The 13,836-nt window shown below is 50.2% G+C and overlaps 1 protein-coding gene across 3 annotated transcripts in view; it reads left to right on the forward strand.

The window, feature by feature from the left end:
- The window catches only part of LOC119390864 (evasin P672), a 61,891-nt gene that overhangs the window by 31,093 nt on the left and 16,962 nt on the right, over window positions 1-13,836 (forward strand). For all 3 annotated transcript variants that reach the window (XM_049414967.1, XM_049414966.1, XM_037658573.2), the window contains exon 3: window positions 12,789-12,839. In XM_049414967.1, coding sequence (XP_049270924.1) covers window positions 12,789-12,839 — 51 coding nt within the window. The remainder of the gene's footprint in view (window positions 1-12,788; window positions 12,840-13,836) is intronic.

Here is a 13,836-nt window from a genome sequence, read left to right on the forward strand (position 1 = left end):
CATCACACGACGTCGACGTCTAAAACGACCAAAAATCTACGGTAAAGGGGCTCCGTCACTATTACGGCGGTACTGCGCTGGCGGGCCCCGTCACCGTAGTCACCGCTTTACGACGACGGGGCCCGTCACTATAAGTACTTCGCTATTATGACGGGCCCCGTCACTTTTACGACGGTACTGCGCTGACGGGCCCCATCACCGTAGTCAGTGCCATTCCAAAACGTCCCGCTCGTGGGTCTCATCGTGTGATACACTAAAACTAATTTCTCGGTGAGTAGGGCAGTGCTGTTGATAATATTGCCGTTTTAAACGTTGTCATACATTGAGCTTTCACTCTGACATGAACTGTTATTTGCCTTTAGTGTCCCTTTAAACACAAGAAATGGCCATCGGAGTCGGCGGCGTCCGGCGGCGTCATCACGGGTGAGGCAAAACTTATCAGGTGACGACGTCGCAGATCGTCAAAATTTGTGACGGTCACGTGATGACGTTACACAAGACATCGTCGCTCGGTCAATTGGGAGCCGATCACGGAGGCAGTGCAAAACCACGTTAGTTGCAGAAAGCTAACTTAGAAGAAAAAGATGAGGACAGCTTACGCCTTCGAGTCGTCTTAGGCGAACACATGAGAGACTATGTAAGTTTTTTGTCCCAGAAATCATTCCTTGCTGACTATCTCGTTGTGAACCTGAAAAAATGTCCCTCGCAAAGCTAGTGTAAGTTAAACAAGAGTTTCTGACGTTAGCCACCACATACAACAGCGCACATACAGAGAGATTCACCAGATATACACCCTCCAGGTGCTCAAAGACGCCTTGCAACAGTTTGCAATGTCTAGGTGAGCACCACTAAGTATGAATACCCGAGACAAACAACAGCGGAGTATAAGAAGCACCGAAATCACACTCCTGTATCAAAAGCAGTAAACTTCAAATAGCGTCCCCTTTATGATATCGACATTGTGCTTCAGCAGCAAGCACAATGTCATGGGACTCAAAATGAGTGATTTCTTTATCGCGACAGCATTACCAGTAATAACGTTATTGTAGATATCGAGTTGTGCTCACGGTCGGGTGCCGCCACATGCTGGTGCCGAATTTCGTTGTATGTTAACAGTGCACAGTTTTCACAGCAACGCACACAGAAATCAGAACAGGACAGAGCGATCACTTTCTTCACGCGCTAGCAAGGTGATGATGCGCGCTGACTTAGTTTCTTTCCGCATATAATCCCTCCCTGTGCAGCTTCGAAAGCGTTCGTCGAGACAGCAAAAAAGGAGAAATGCTTAAAGGGGTTGTGAACCAGCCCTCGTGCTTGGCGAAAAAACATATCCTGCGGAAAGTAGACGCAGAAATAAACAGTTCAGCCAATGCTTCCAGTCGTGCGCGCCAAGGAGAGAATACAACCTGAGCGTAAGGTTGCCATTTTCTCAGGCGCCCTCTTTTAATGCAGAGGCGTATGCTCACTCCTTTCCGAGCTGCCGGCGCCTGCTCTTTGACGTCGAAGAACAAACAGCATGCTTTTGACTAACAGCTGACGAAATTCAAAAGCGGCGTTGGGATCAGATGCGCTTCTTGCCATTGTCTGCCGCCGCGTGCCGATGCCGAATTCCGTAGTCTGCTAACATTACGCAGTACGCACACGAATCACAATGGACAATTCCATGTTTGTAATCGGGGGAGAGCGATCGCGTTTAATTACGTGCGGTTAAGGTCACGACGCGCACTGTAGTAACTCCTTTCTCCCCCTGCATTCTTTCCCTGTGTGGCTTCCATCGCGTTCGTCAGGGTGCGCGGAGAGAGGAAGCGCTTGATGCGATCGACACATCCGCCTAACGCCGCTCGTTCTTCCAGATTAGAGAAATTTTTCCGGCAATCAATTTGCGAGGCTGATACTGGGGTCATTCGACTATTACTTGAAAACTGGTTCGGGACCCCTTCAATAAATACATATCTAAGACTTCCGCCGTAAGACACTTGATTATGAGGCGGGATGGCTTGCATGGATTCGGTCGTGTTTTTGTTTCGTTCTGCCTAACGTCAGATTTTCGTCAATGGCAACGCAAGCACGAGTGTGAAGCTATAACATCTTCTTTCCAGTACACTGGAAATCTCGTTGTCTCTCTAGAGAATATGTAAGGTCGCCTACCCCGACACCATTTATCTAATCGCTTCACACGACTAAATACGCGCGCGTTAGTAATTGAGACTTGTTCGGCGAAACGCGCCGATATAAAGCGGAGATTGAGGGTTCCGTATATGACTCCAATTGTTTCGTTCACCCGTTTCGTATCGTGCCGTAGCTCGCAACGATCGGAGAAGCTTGCGGCGAGACCCCTCCTGAGCAAATAATATTGCCGCGAGTCTTTTATTTCATGCCTTGAAGCTTCACCCACAAAGACTGTTGGCAACGCGCTGCGCAAGCCTCGCCGTGATGTGTAGGAAGCTTCGCGATTGTTTTGGAACAATCCGTTAAGATTACGCGCCGCACGAGAATGTTCCAGCTTTGTCGAGAGATAACGCCGCCAACAGCGATATCGCTGGAAAGTTCGATAGCGCCTGTATAAAAGCCGACGCGCTTGACTGCTTGTCAGTTGATCGACGGTCGACGCCCCGTTCACCGCTATTATTGTACAGCGTGTATTGCTGTAGTTTGACTATCAGTTTCCCCGGCCACAAGTTCGGCCAAATAAACAGTTTCATCTCGGACGTGCTGACTGCTGTATTCGTCGACGTCACGACCCCGTGACATCTGGTGGAGGTGCTGCTTCATGATCCGGACGCCACCGCGGAGCGCTGACCCAAGCCCAAGCCGCGAAGAAGACGACTCTAAGGACAACCCGCATCCTCGAACCAGCCGCCGGCAGAAGGGACTACAACCAGAGTACGGGCTCCTTCCCGAAAACGCCAGGCAGCCGAAGACCGTCACATCGACCGCCGAGACGATGACAGACCCCCTGCCACCTACAACGGTAGTGATGCAACAGCCAAGTGAGCCACCGACTTTCCGTGGATCGTCGTTTGAAGACCCGGAGAGTTGGCTGGAGACGTACGAGCGAGTCGCCACCTTCAACCATTGGGACACTGAGGAGCAGCTGCGCCACGTCTACTTCTACTTAGAAGACGCCGCGAAAACCTGGTTCGAAAACCATGAATCGAGCCTTCAATCCTGGGACCTCTTTCGGACGACGTTCCTCAATACCTTCGCGAGCATCGTCTGCAAGGAAAAGGCCGCTGCTTTGCTGGAGACAAGAGCACAGCTACCGAATGCGACGGTCACTATCTACACGGAAGAGATGACGCGACTTTTCCGCCTGGCCGATGCTGCCATGCCTGAGGATAAAAAGGTCCGCTTCCTTATGCGGGGAGTGAAACAAGACCTCTTTGCAGGATTGGTGCGGAACCCACCGAAAACTGTCACCGAATTCCTAAAGGAAGCCACAACAATTGAAAAATCCCTCGAGATTAGGACGAAGCAATACAACCGCTCAACCCTGTCGACAGGCCACACCGAAGCGCACTCGCTAGGCACCGACGACCTACGGGAAACCATCAGAGCGATAGTGCGGGAGGAGCTGCGCAAGCTGTTGCCTTCAGTGCAGCCTTAAGTGGATTCGATCGCCGACATGGTCCGCGAGGAAATCCAGCAGTCGCTGGGCACCCCCGATGCAGCGCAGTCGCAGCTGCAAGCAATGAACTATGCTGCAGCAGCCCGACGCAACGCCCGCGCTCCTCGTCCACGTCAAGACGCCGCGTCGCCGCAGCAGTTCCGCCGCCAGACGCCACCGCCGCCACCACCACCGACACCCTACCGTCCTCCTGTCGCCCAGCGCAATGCCCCGCGCTACGCGCCAAGGAAGACCGACGTTTGGCGCGCCCCTGACAACCGCCCGCTGTGCTACCACTGCGGGGAGGCCGGCCACACGTACCGCCGCTGCCAGTACCGTCAGATGGGGCTACGCGGATTCCCCGTCAACGCGCCGCACCCGCAGCCAGGCGAACGGCCTCGCGACATCGACGACTACCTCACAGGCACACAGTGGCAAGAACGACGACCTTCCCGCTCACCGTCGCCCGGCCGCTACATGTCATCGCACCGCCGGCAGTACACTGGCCCAAACCGGGGCCAGTCGCCTAGCCCATATCCGGAAAACTAAGGGCAGCAACCGGTGGAGGTGCGGTTGCTGAACGACGAAATCCTGGAGATCCTCCGCCGTCGACGACGACACCGCGACGAAGTTCCGAGCCCCCGCCGCATGCCGAACGACGTCGACGTCCTGAAGACGAAACTTTGCGACCGGAAGCAGACCTGACGACGCAACGCGGAAGCAGCGGTGCAGACCGACGTAGCCGTGACCCGACGCCGCGACGTAACCGCAACGCAAGATGGCGGACTAGCGACCTCGACGTTCTGATCGACGGCCACAACGTCACCGCTCTCGTCGATACTGGAGCAGACTATTCCGTCATCAATGGGCCGTTCGCAGCAAAGTTGAAGAAAGTTAGGACTGCTTGGGAAGGCCCCGAGATCCGGACCGCTGGAGGCCATCTGATAACGCCGATTGGTGTCTGCACGGCGAGAGTCACTATGAACAACCGGACTTATCCTGCGAGCTTTGTAATCCTACAAAACTGCTCCAGGGATGTGATACTTGGAATGGACTTCCTAAGTGACCACGGCGCCGTCATCGACTTAAGAACCAGGTCGATAACCCTATCGTCGGAGAAAGCGACACCGCCGGATACGAACCCATGTCAACATGCCCTGAACGTGCTCGAGGATCAAGTCACCATTCCTCCTAGATCCAGCATCATAATTCCCGTCGGCACCGAAACGGCTGAGTGCATCGAAGGTGTCATCGAGAGCGATCAGGGTTTGCTGCTAGACCGTGACATTTGCGTCGCAAGAGGCATTGCTCGGCGGTATGAAGGGAAAGGAAGCGTGATGCTAACGAATTTCAGCCAAGAATACAGACACCTGAGCAGGGGCACGACGATTGCGTTCATCGAACAAATCTTGGCTGTCAGCGATGCGTTTGCCTTTTCAGATTCTAACGAAGCTACAACGACAACCGCAATGCCTGAGCCATCCTTCGACGTAAACCCAAGCCTTCCCGCCCGCCAACACCAACAGCTCCGATGCCTTCTGAAGAAATATAAGGACTGTTTCTCGTCGTCATCACGGGTCCGGCAAACGCCCCTTGCTAAACACCGTATCATAACGGAAGAAAATGCTCGACCACTCCGTCAGAGTCCCTACCGGGTTTCGACGCGAGAAAGGGACGCCGTTAAGAAGCAAGTAGACGAAATGCTACGCGATGACATCATCCAGCCGTCCAAGAGTCCGTGGGCGTCTCCCGTAGTGTTAGCGAGGAAGAAGGATGGAACCCTACGTTTCTGCGTCGATTATCGTCGCCTGAACAAAATCACGAAGAAGGACGTGTACCCTCTTCCACGGATAGACGACGCCCTGGATCGACTCCACAACGCGAAGTACTTTTCGTCGATGGACCTCAAGACCGGCTACTGGCAAATCGAAGTCGACGAGAGAGACCGAGAAAAGACGGCCTTTATAACACCAGACAGCCTCTTCGAGTTCAAGGTCATGCCCTTCGGTCTTTGTTCGGCACCTGCGACATTCCAACGTGTTATGGACACAGTGCTGGCTGGCTTGAAGTGGCAGACGTGCCTCGTGTACTTGGACGACGTCATTGTGTTTGCCTCACGCTTCGACGAACACCTCCGGCGCCTTGAAGCTGTACTTGAAACAATCAAGACCTCCGGCCTCACTTTGAAGCCTGAAAAGTGCCGCTTCGCGTACGAGGAGCTCTTGTTTTTGGGTCACGTTATCAGCAGGGATGGTGTTCGTCCAGACCAGCGGAAAACAGCTGCCATCGCTGCCTTCCCGCCACCCAGCGACACCAAATCCGTGCGCCGTTTTCTCGGCTTGTGCGCCTACTACAGGCGCTTCGTCAAGGAATTTTAGGGGCGAAGCTCCTTAAGGCGGCACCCGTTCGTCCCTCGTCGTGCTCGTAGTAGTGAGTAACAAGTCTTACCCTTTGACCTCCAAGGTGGTGCCGGTGGGAGATTTCTCCTGTGCGTTGTTGAACAATAAAAAATTCGCAGCGTGCGCGTTAACTAAAAGCCGAATTCTTCTGTCTCTGTAGAAGTGTAAGTGTTAGCTAAAAGCCGACTTCTTCTGTCTCTCATTCCCATTAGCAGCCATTGTTTACCTCCAAGGTAGTGCCTGGTGAGATTTCTCCTGTGCGTGATTAAACAATAAAAATTTTGTTCAAAACGCCGTTGATTGATGAAATAAACCAACGAAAGACGCCAGATGTTTTGTAAAAACAAAGCGAAAGAACGCCAGATGTTTCTAAAGCAAAACGAAAAAGACGCCAGCTGCTTAACGAACGACGCAAGGTGTTTTCTAAAGCAATGGTTTTCTAAACAATGAAAATTCACAGCGTACATGTAAAATTAAAGTTAGCTGCAAGTCGTCATAACTCATCGAACCTTTAGTATAAACGCGCCCGATCTCACGTCGGTGATGATGTACTGGGCAGAATTCACGGAAGATTCACGGTTTACCGATGAACCTCCGCAGCTTCGCCCACTCATCATCATTCACTCCGTGGATATGCTGTGATTTTTTTTCACGAATCGCCGAGCCGCTAACTCACCTCACGAAGACCGACGTGCCATTCAAGTGGGAAACGGCTCAAATCGAAGCATTTGAAGAACTGAAACGACGCCTTCAGATGCCTCCGATACTAGCGCATTTCGATGAATACGCCGATGCGGAAATCCGCACCGACGCAAGCAGCGTAGGACTCGGCGCAGTCCTTGTGCAGAAGACTGCCGGGCAGGAAAGGGTCATCAGTTATCCTAGCCGGTCGCTATCAAAGGCAGAAACGAACTATTCCACAACAGAAAAGGAGTACCTAGCGATCATCTGGGCTGCATCCAAGTTTCGCCCCTACCTCTACGGCAGGCCCTTCAAAGTTGTGAGCGACCACCATGCATTGTGTTGGCTAGCTAACTTGAAGGACCTTTCAGGTCGGCTCGCACGGTGGAGCCTACGACTTCAAGAATTCGACATTACCGTCGTTTACAAATCCGGAAAGAAACACTCCGACGCCGACTGCTTGTCTCGTTCCCCCGTCGACCCACCACCGCCCGACGACCACGATGATGACAGCTTCTTGGGAGCCATAAGTACCGACGACTTAGCTGAACAACAGCGAGCAGACCCGGAGCTGAAGAGTCTAGTTGAATACCTGGAGGGTAGAACCATCGTTGTCCCAAAAGTATTCAGGCGAGGGTTGGCATCATTTTCCTTGAAAAACAACGTCCTCGTAAAGAAGAACTTCTCTCCTGCCCGAGCCAGCTACCTTGTCGTTATTTATACCTTCAGGACTGCGACCAGAAATCCTGCATGCCCTGCACGACGACCCGACGGCTGGACACCTCGGACTTTCCCGCACGCTCGCACGAGTACAGGAAAAGTACTACTGGCCGCGCCTTGCCGCCGACGTCACTCGCTACGTAAGGACGTGCCGAGACTGTCAGCGACGAAAGACACCGCCCACAAGACCAGCAGGCTTCCTTCAGCCGATCGAGCCTCCTCGGCGACCATTCCAGCAGATCGGGATGGACCTCCTGGAGCCGTTCCCAACGTCGTCTTGTGGAAATAAATGGATCGTCGTGGCCACCGACTACTTCACCCGCTACGCCGAAACAAAAGCCCTGCCCAAAGGCAGTGCCGCTGAGGTAGCCAAGTTCTTCGTTGAGAGCATCGTCCTTCGACACGGCGCCCCAGAGGTTCTCATCACCGACAGAGGTACGGCGTTTACGGCTGACCTAACTCAGGCGATCTTGGAATACAGCCACACAAGCCACCGCCGGACCACCGCGTACCACCCACAGACCAACGGCCTCACCGATCGTCTAAATAAGACCATCGCCGACATGTTGGCCATGTACGTCGACGTCGAACACAAGACGTGGGATGCCATCCTTCCGTACGTGACCTTCGCGTACAACACGGCCGTACAGGAAACGACGCAGACGACGCCATACAAGTTGGTCTACGGACGGAGCCCGGCAACGACGCTGGACGCCATGTTACCAAACGTGACCGACGAGGAAAACATCGACGTGACCACCTACCTACAGCGCGCCGAAGAAGCACGACAGCTCGCCCGCCTGCGCATCAAGACCCAGCAGCAAACCGACAGCCGTCGCTACAATCTTCGACGACGATTCGTGGAATACCAGCCCGGCGACCGTGTCTGGGTCTGAACGCCAATACGACGACGCGGACTGAGCGAGAAGCTTCTTCGACGATACTTCGGACCGTACAAGGTACTTCGACGTCTCGGTGCACTCGACTACGAGGTTGTCCCCGACGGCATCACGAACTCTCAGAGGCGCCGAGCTCGACCCGAGGTCGTGCATGTGGTGCGCCTTAAACCGTACTATGCTCGTTAACGCACCTGAGGACTCTAATGTTTGCTTTCTTTATTTGTTTTCTTTAGTATTGCATGTATTCATGTTCTGTTTTTAAGCATCGGGACGATGCTTTTTCAGAGGGGGGCATTGCCGCGAGTCTTTTATTTCATGCGTTGAATATCACGAAGTAACGTCGCAACACGCAAAGACGGCTCTTCGGTTTTTATACACCACAAAGGATACTGGCTTTACGCCAATAAGTCCATTCTTGCCGGCAGGTATCAGTAACCAGCGCCAAGGAGATTGACAGTCAGCTATTTGCTGTTTCATTCGGAAGGCGGCGCTCTCCAGATATTCGGTGAGAGTGTATAACTTTTCTTTCGCACACAAACGACCTATTTTGTGTCTGCAAGTCATTTCAACGTCGACAGTTTGCACGGTTTTATGACGTCAATTGGGAGGCAGACGATCTTAAGCGACACAAAAATCGCATAGCGATAGCGAATAACTGATGGCGAGGAAGAATGAGTATAAAATAACTGTGCTCTTGGGTACTGGCTAACCGCGTACAAATAGCCAGTGTGCGATTACACGTCATCGTGGCTTCTGTTGAATCACGTGACAGACAAGCGATCACATCCAATCATGGAGATCATGGAGGGATAGGGAATAGGTGTGAGGGATATGGAATACGAAACAGTTCTACGTTATTCCGTTCATTGCCTCGTTTGCTTACCATCAAAACGGTTATTTTCACAGTCCGGGTGTTTCGTTACCGCTAAAAGTTTCATTTCGCGAGTGTAGCCTTGCTTACACAAGTACAACAAGCTGCGGCGGTTCTGTGCCAACAATCGCGTTGGTAGCGTCGTGTAGAGGGAAGACAAGTGAGCCAAAGGTAGGTGGCTTTTCTAATAGCAAAACAATAAACACCAGCGTGAGGATGGAAAGAAAGGTTAGTTTCATAACACGCCATTGTTCTTTGTAAGATTTCTACTAGTCGCGTTGCCAGCGCCGGCTTATCATTCAGCTTTATTGCGGCACCAGGTATAGGGACCCTACGTCAAAAACCTCCCGTCGACGCCGAAGAAGTCAGCACGAAGCTCATGTGCGATGAGATCCTCATGCACAACGCACACGGTACGTTATGAAATAGGCAGTGGAGTTCAATGTGAAGCATCTACGTACCTCTCGTTTAGACAGCCGGAATAGCGGTCAGCCCATTTTCCCGTGCTTCAGAGGTCGTAAGATGGGTCGTGGTCCTCTTACCCTGCAGGTAACTAACGGAAGTGTCAACTGTTGAGCGAGCCGAGGTGGCCATCCGCGGCGTCTGAGTATATCTCCGTGCGCATCCCCGTATAACGCCGTGTCTAACTTCACCGCCGGCTTTATCTGGGATGCTTAGTTTCTACAGCGCGACTGGACGCGGACGGAGAAGGAACACGCAAACACACACACAGCGCTATAAAGGGAAAAAGAAAATGCTTCGTGTTCCACTAAACATAGCGAGAAGTTTGTTGCCTGCGCTAAAGACGTTATATATTCCGTCCCGCTGTCATGTTCCCGTGTGTACATTGGCCAGACCGGCCGGTGTTTGAATCAAAGGTTGCGCGAACATAAGTACAATGTCACGAAAGTTATTTCCGGACACCTTGCCATTCACTGCCAAATGTGGCTGTTTTCCCATTTTTGATAAAACTAGTATTCTCAACAGGGCAAGAGATCGATTGACTAGAGAAATTATTGAAGCGTACGAAATAGATAAAATGAATGATACCTGTGTCAGCATGCCATCCTTGTCTCTAACAGATAAGGAAAAGAGATATCTGGATGCGTCACTCTAGGTTGGTGGAAACTGGTTGTGATTGCGGCAGAACATGCGCGTTTGGGTCCTGCTTTTGTTTCTTGTTTTGTGTGCACCTGCTCGCGTGTGTCTATATAAGCGTCACGTGCATATGAAAAATAAACATTCCAGTTGAAAGTCAGCGCTGTGTGTGTGTTTGCGTGTTCCTTCTCCGTCCGCGTCCAGTCGCGCTGTAGAAACTAAGCATGAAGAACCAACTAGCCCGCCAACGCACTTTATCTGGGAGATAGGTTAAAATATTGCATGCATTTGCTTACTGTTGTTGCTTGCAGTAGCCGAACAAGTTTCGCTGTATAAACCTCGCCAGCGTTCTGAAAGCCAGTTTTCGTGGTCATTGAGTGAAGTATTTTCAAGCTCGCGTATGCATGGAGAGACCATGCTCAGTAATTGTGTAGCACGCCGGATGCTTGCTGCAATAAACATGCTCGATAAAGCGAACAGCTCTTCTATAGACCTTATGCAAAATCTGCTGCCATCTAGCGACCGCAGTGCGCATTTCCGCCATGTTGAAGGCTAAGCGCGCTCCGCATGTGCACACACGGAGCGTACTTATCCACGTGTGGCGGCTGATAGGAACGGCAATGCCAACATAATTTCGTGTGCCGTGTTGCTGAGATTGAGAAAAATGGGATGCTGAAAAAAGGTTAGCAGGAAACTAGCCTCCATGTGTTATTAGATTTTCTTGCGGCCGACGGGAAGCAGCAGATCGTTCCGTTGCTCCAGCTACTGCTTACGATTAACGCCGTGTTTACGTTCACCGTTCTTATCAGATGTGGTATGTGACAGCATCGGCACTAGCTCATCGGAGAACAGTCTTTCGTGTCATGCCGGAACGAGACATTTTTTTCGCCGTGTACTTTTGCAGGCACAGGCAAACCTACTTCGTGTACGAGCTCCAAAGCTGCATCGCGGCTACTCGCGCATGCCTGCGCTGCTGTTGACAGCAATACTTTGTTTATTTCATTTCGATAACAGTTACATGTTAGACAGGTAGCTAGTGCGCGTCATCGATTCTCAGCGAACAAACCAATTGTGCTCGAACGTGTTTGTAGTTTGTTTTCGATTGTGTAGTTTTAAAATGTAGCGTCTGGTGGGGTGCTTTGCGCGCGTATTGCTTCGCTATGCGTATTTTCAAGCATGTGCTATCACCCTATCACTGCCGAATTCAGAGGGGCGGGCCGAATTGCCTGACACCCCCTCCCCCCCTACTTTCTTTTTTTATTTAAACCCCGAGAAGAGCACATGTCAGGTTCTCCCAGCTGACGCTGATCGCCCTTCGGAAAAAAATCCTGTATCCACCCCTGTGTGCTATGAAATATTAAGAGATGCTTTTGTGTGGCACTTTTCGTATGAAAGTGGGAAAAAAATGCTGTTCCCGCAGATGTGTTACATTCGACCATCGGTGCGCTCCCGTTGGTTACGCGCTGAGGTGGTTTCGCAAGCGTTCAGTCGGCGACGCAAAAGTGCCTTGCTGCAACGGGTTGAAATTGTAAGGCGCGAGTAGGCCCCGAAAGCGACGATGTGAACGCGAATACTCTTGGCGGATTGTGTTATTTACGAGTACATGTCGGAAGGCTATTCAATAAAATACTAGCTAATCGGCGCCTACTTCTTGGAGTAACTAACGCGTTTCATGTTCAATTTTCACGTGCGTGAGAAGCGGACCTTTCTTACCTTTTAATCGTGCGGTAGCTCTATGCAAAACATACATCTGTGACTACGTTATTTCAAAAACAACAAACAGGACAACGTATTTTTTAAAAATAATATGCACAATGCATTAGGTCGACGTAGCTGTCCCTTATGAAATACACTTTGAAATGGGTCAACAGCACTTTCTTACCGACATCGCTGTGCTCAGCCGCGTCGCGCGCTAAACCACACACATGATATTCCGATAGCTATATAACAACGCTTCATTCGCTACACTAAAAAGAGACAAAATTTACAACCAAGCGCGAAGCTTCAGTCTCAGCGACGACCAGCTTACATGTGACTCGGTGACAAACATGTACCTTCTTCTCGTTGCGAGGCTGTTCTTCACACGTAATAATTGCCAACGTAAAAACTAGGAAATGCCGGTAACGTGTACAGGCTCGACTGACATTTTTATGCCCCGATTGCCGACTATCGACGCAGATACAAGCAAGAAGTTATAGCAGCGATAGCAATACGATGCGGACACAAGCCTCCAACATGGCGCCGAATCGGTAGTTTCGTCAAACCTCCGACAGATGGCAGCAATTTTGCATAAGGTCTATAGCCGTAAGCTGGAATGCCATTGGCGGCGCTTTCAGCTTTCGGGAAAAAGTGGGATCTTTATTATTAATCCACTGAATATAAAACGTAGACCGGCATAATCAGTCATCGTGCATTGCAGAAACGAATTTGTAGGTTAGCGTTTAAAACTCTTTCACTTGCACGTGTTTTTTTATTCAGGTCACAAGATATTTGTTTTCTTACGTATATTGCAGATTCAAAACTCACTGAAAGTGAAGAGGACTATGATTACAGTGGAGTGTATGGTAAGAAATACTCGCTGCACGTCTTTCTTACCGGGAACGCCATGCTTAGTGATTTTTAGATATAGATATATCAGTGTCTATTTTTTTAATTCACATTATGTTAGTGGATGTTGGCGCACAAATAAGGCGCCGGCTACTCCTTAGCTCTGGAGTACATAGGGTTCATAAACATAAAGTACATAGTGTCCAAATTTCTAATCACAATTAACCCGTAGTACATACAATATACAACTTAGCGTAACAGTCAAGACATAACAGTCAAAACAACATATTCAGCAATCACATACATGTGTATACACGGTGATGTTAAAAAAAAGAACAGCAACTGTTGCATAACATATCCAAGACAAAAATAGTCAACACACATAAATATACACTCTGCCGTTAATACAATACAAAGCTAAAATGCGCTAGTAATGGCCAAGGATGCCACTCTCTTCAAGAAAAATTTTCAATGCTTTTAATGCACACTTCTGTAAGCCTCTTGCTGGCCACGGGCCCAAAAGTTTCCTTAAACTTAGTGGTCTGCGGTCTAATGTTATTAACGATGATTGAAGTCGGCGTCTTCGTGCGTCGTGCTGTGGGCATTCTAGAAGGAGGTGATATATGTCTTCATCTACGAATCCACAATTACATTCAGGAGTTTCAGCACGGCCAATTTTATGTAACAAATGCTTGGTGTAGGCAGTTCCTAGCCTTAATCGGTGAATAAGGGTTTCCACACTTCTGTGTAAAGACAGCGGAATTTCGAATTCGATAAGTGGATCGACATGATATAAATCACAGCTTTTAGAATTTTCGTCGAACCACGCATTTCTACACATATTGAAATATTGTGTCTTTAAAATGCTCCGCAATTCATTTTTCGATATTGGGATATAAACGATATCTTTTTTGCGGTGTGCTTGTCGAGCTGCTTCATCAGCTGCTGTATTGCCAGGAATGTTGCAATGTCCGGTATCCACTGGAACATTATTTCATGGTGCTTTTGATCGGC

The sequence above is a fragment of the Rhipicephalus sanguineus genome, chromosome 4 (assembly GCF_013339695.2).
Source record: "Rhipicephalus sanguineus isolate Rsan-2018 chromosome 4, BIME_Rsan_1.4, whole genome shotgun sequence".
Lineage (NCBI taxonomy): Eukaryota > Metazoa > Arthropoda > Arachnida > Ixodida > Ixodidae > Rhipicephalus > Rhipicephalus sanguineus.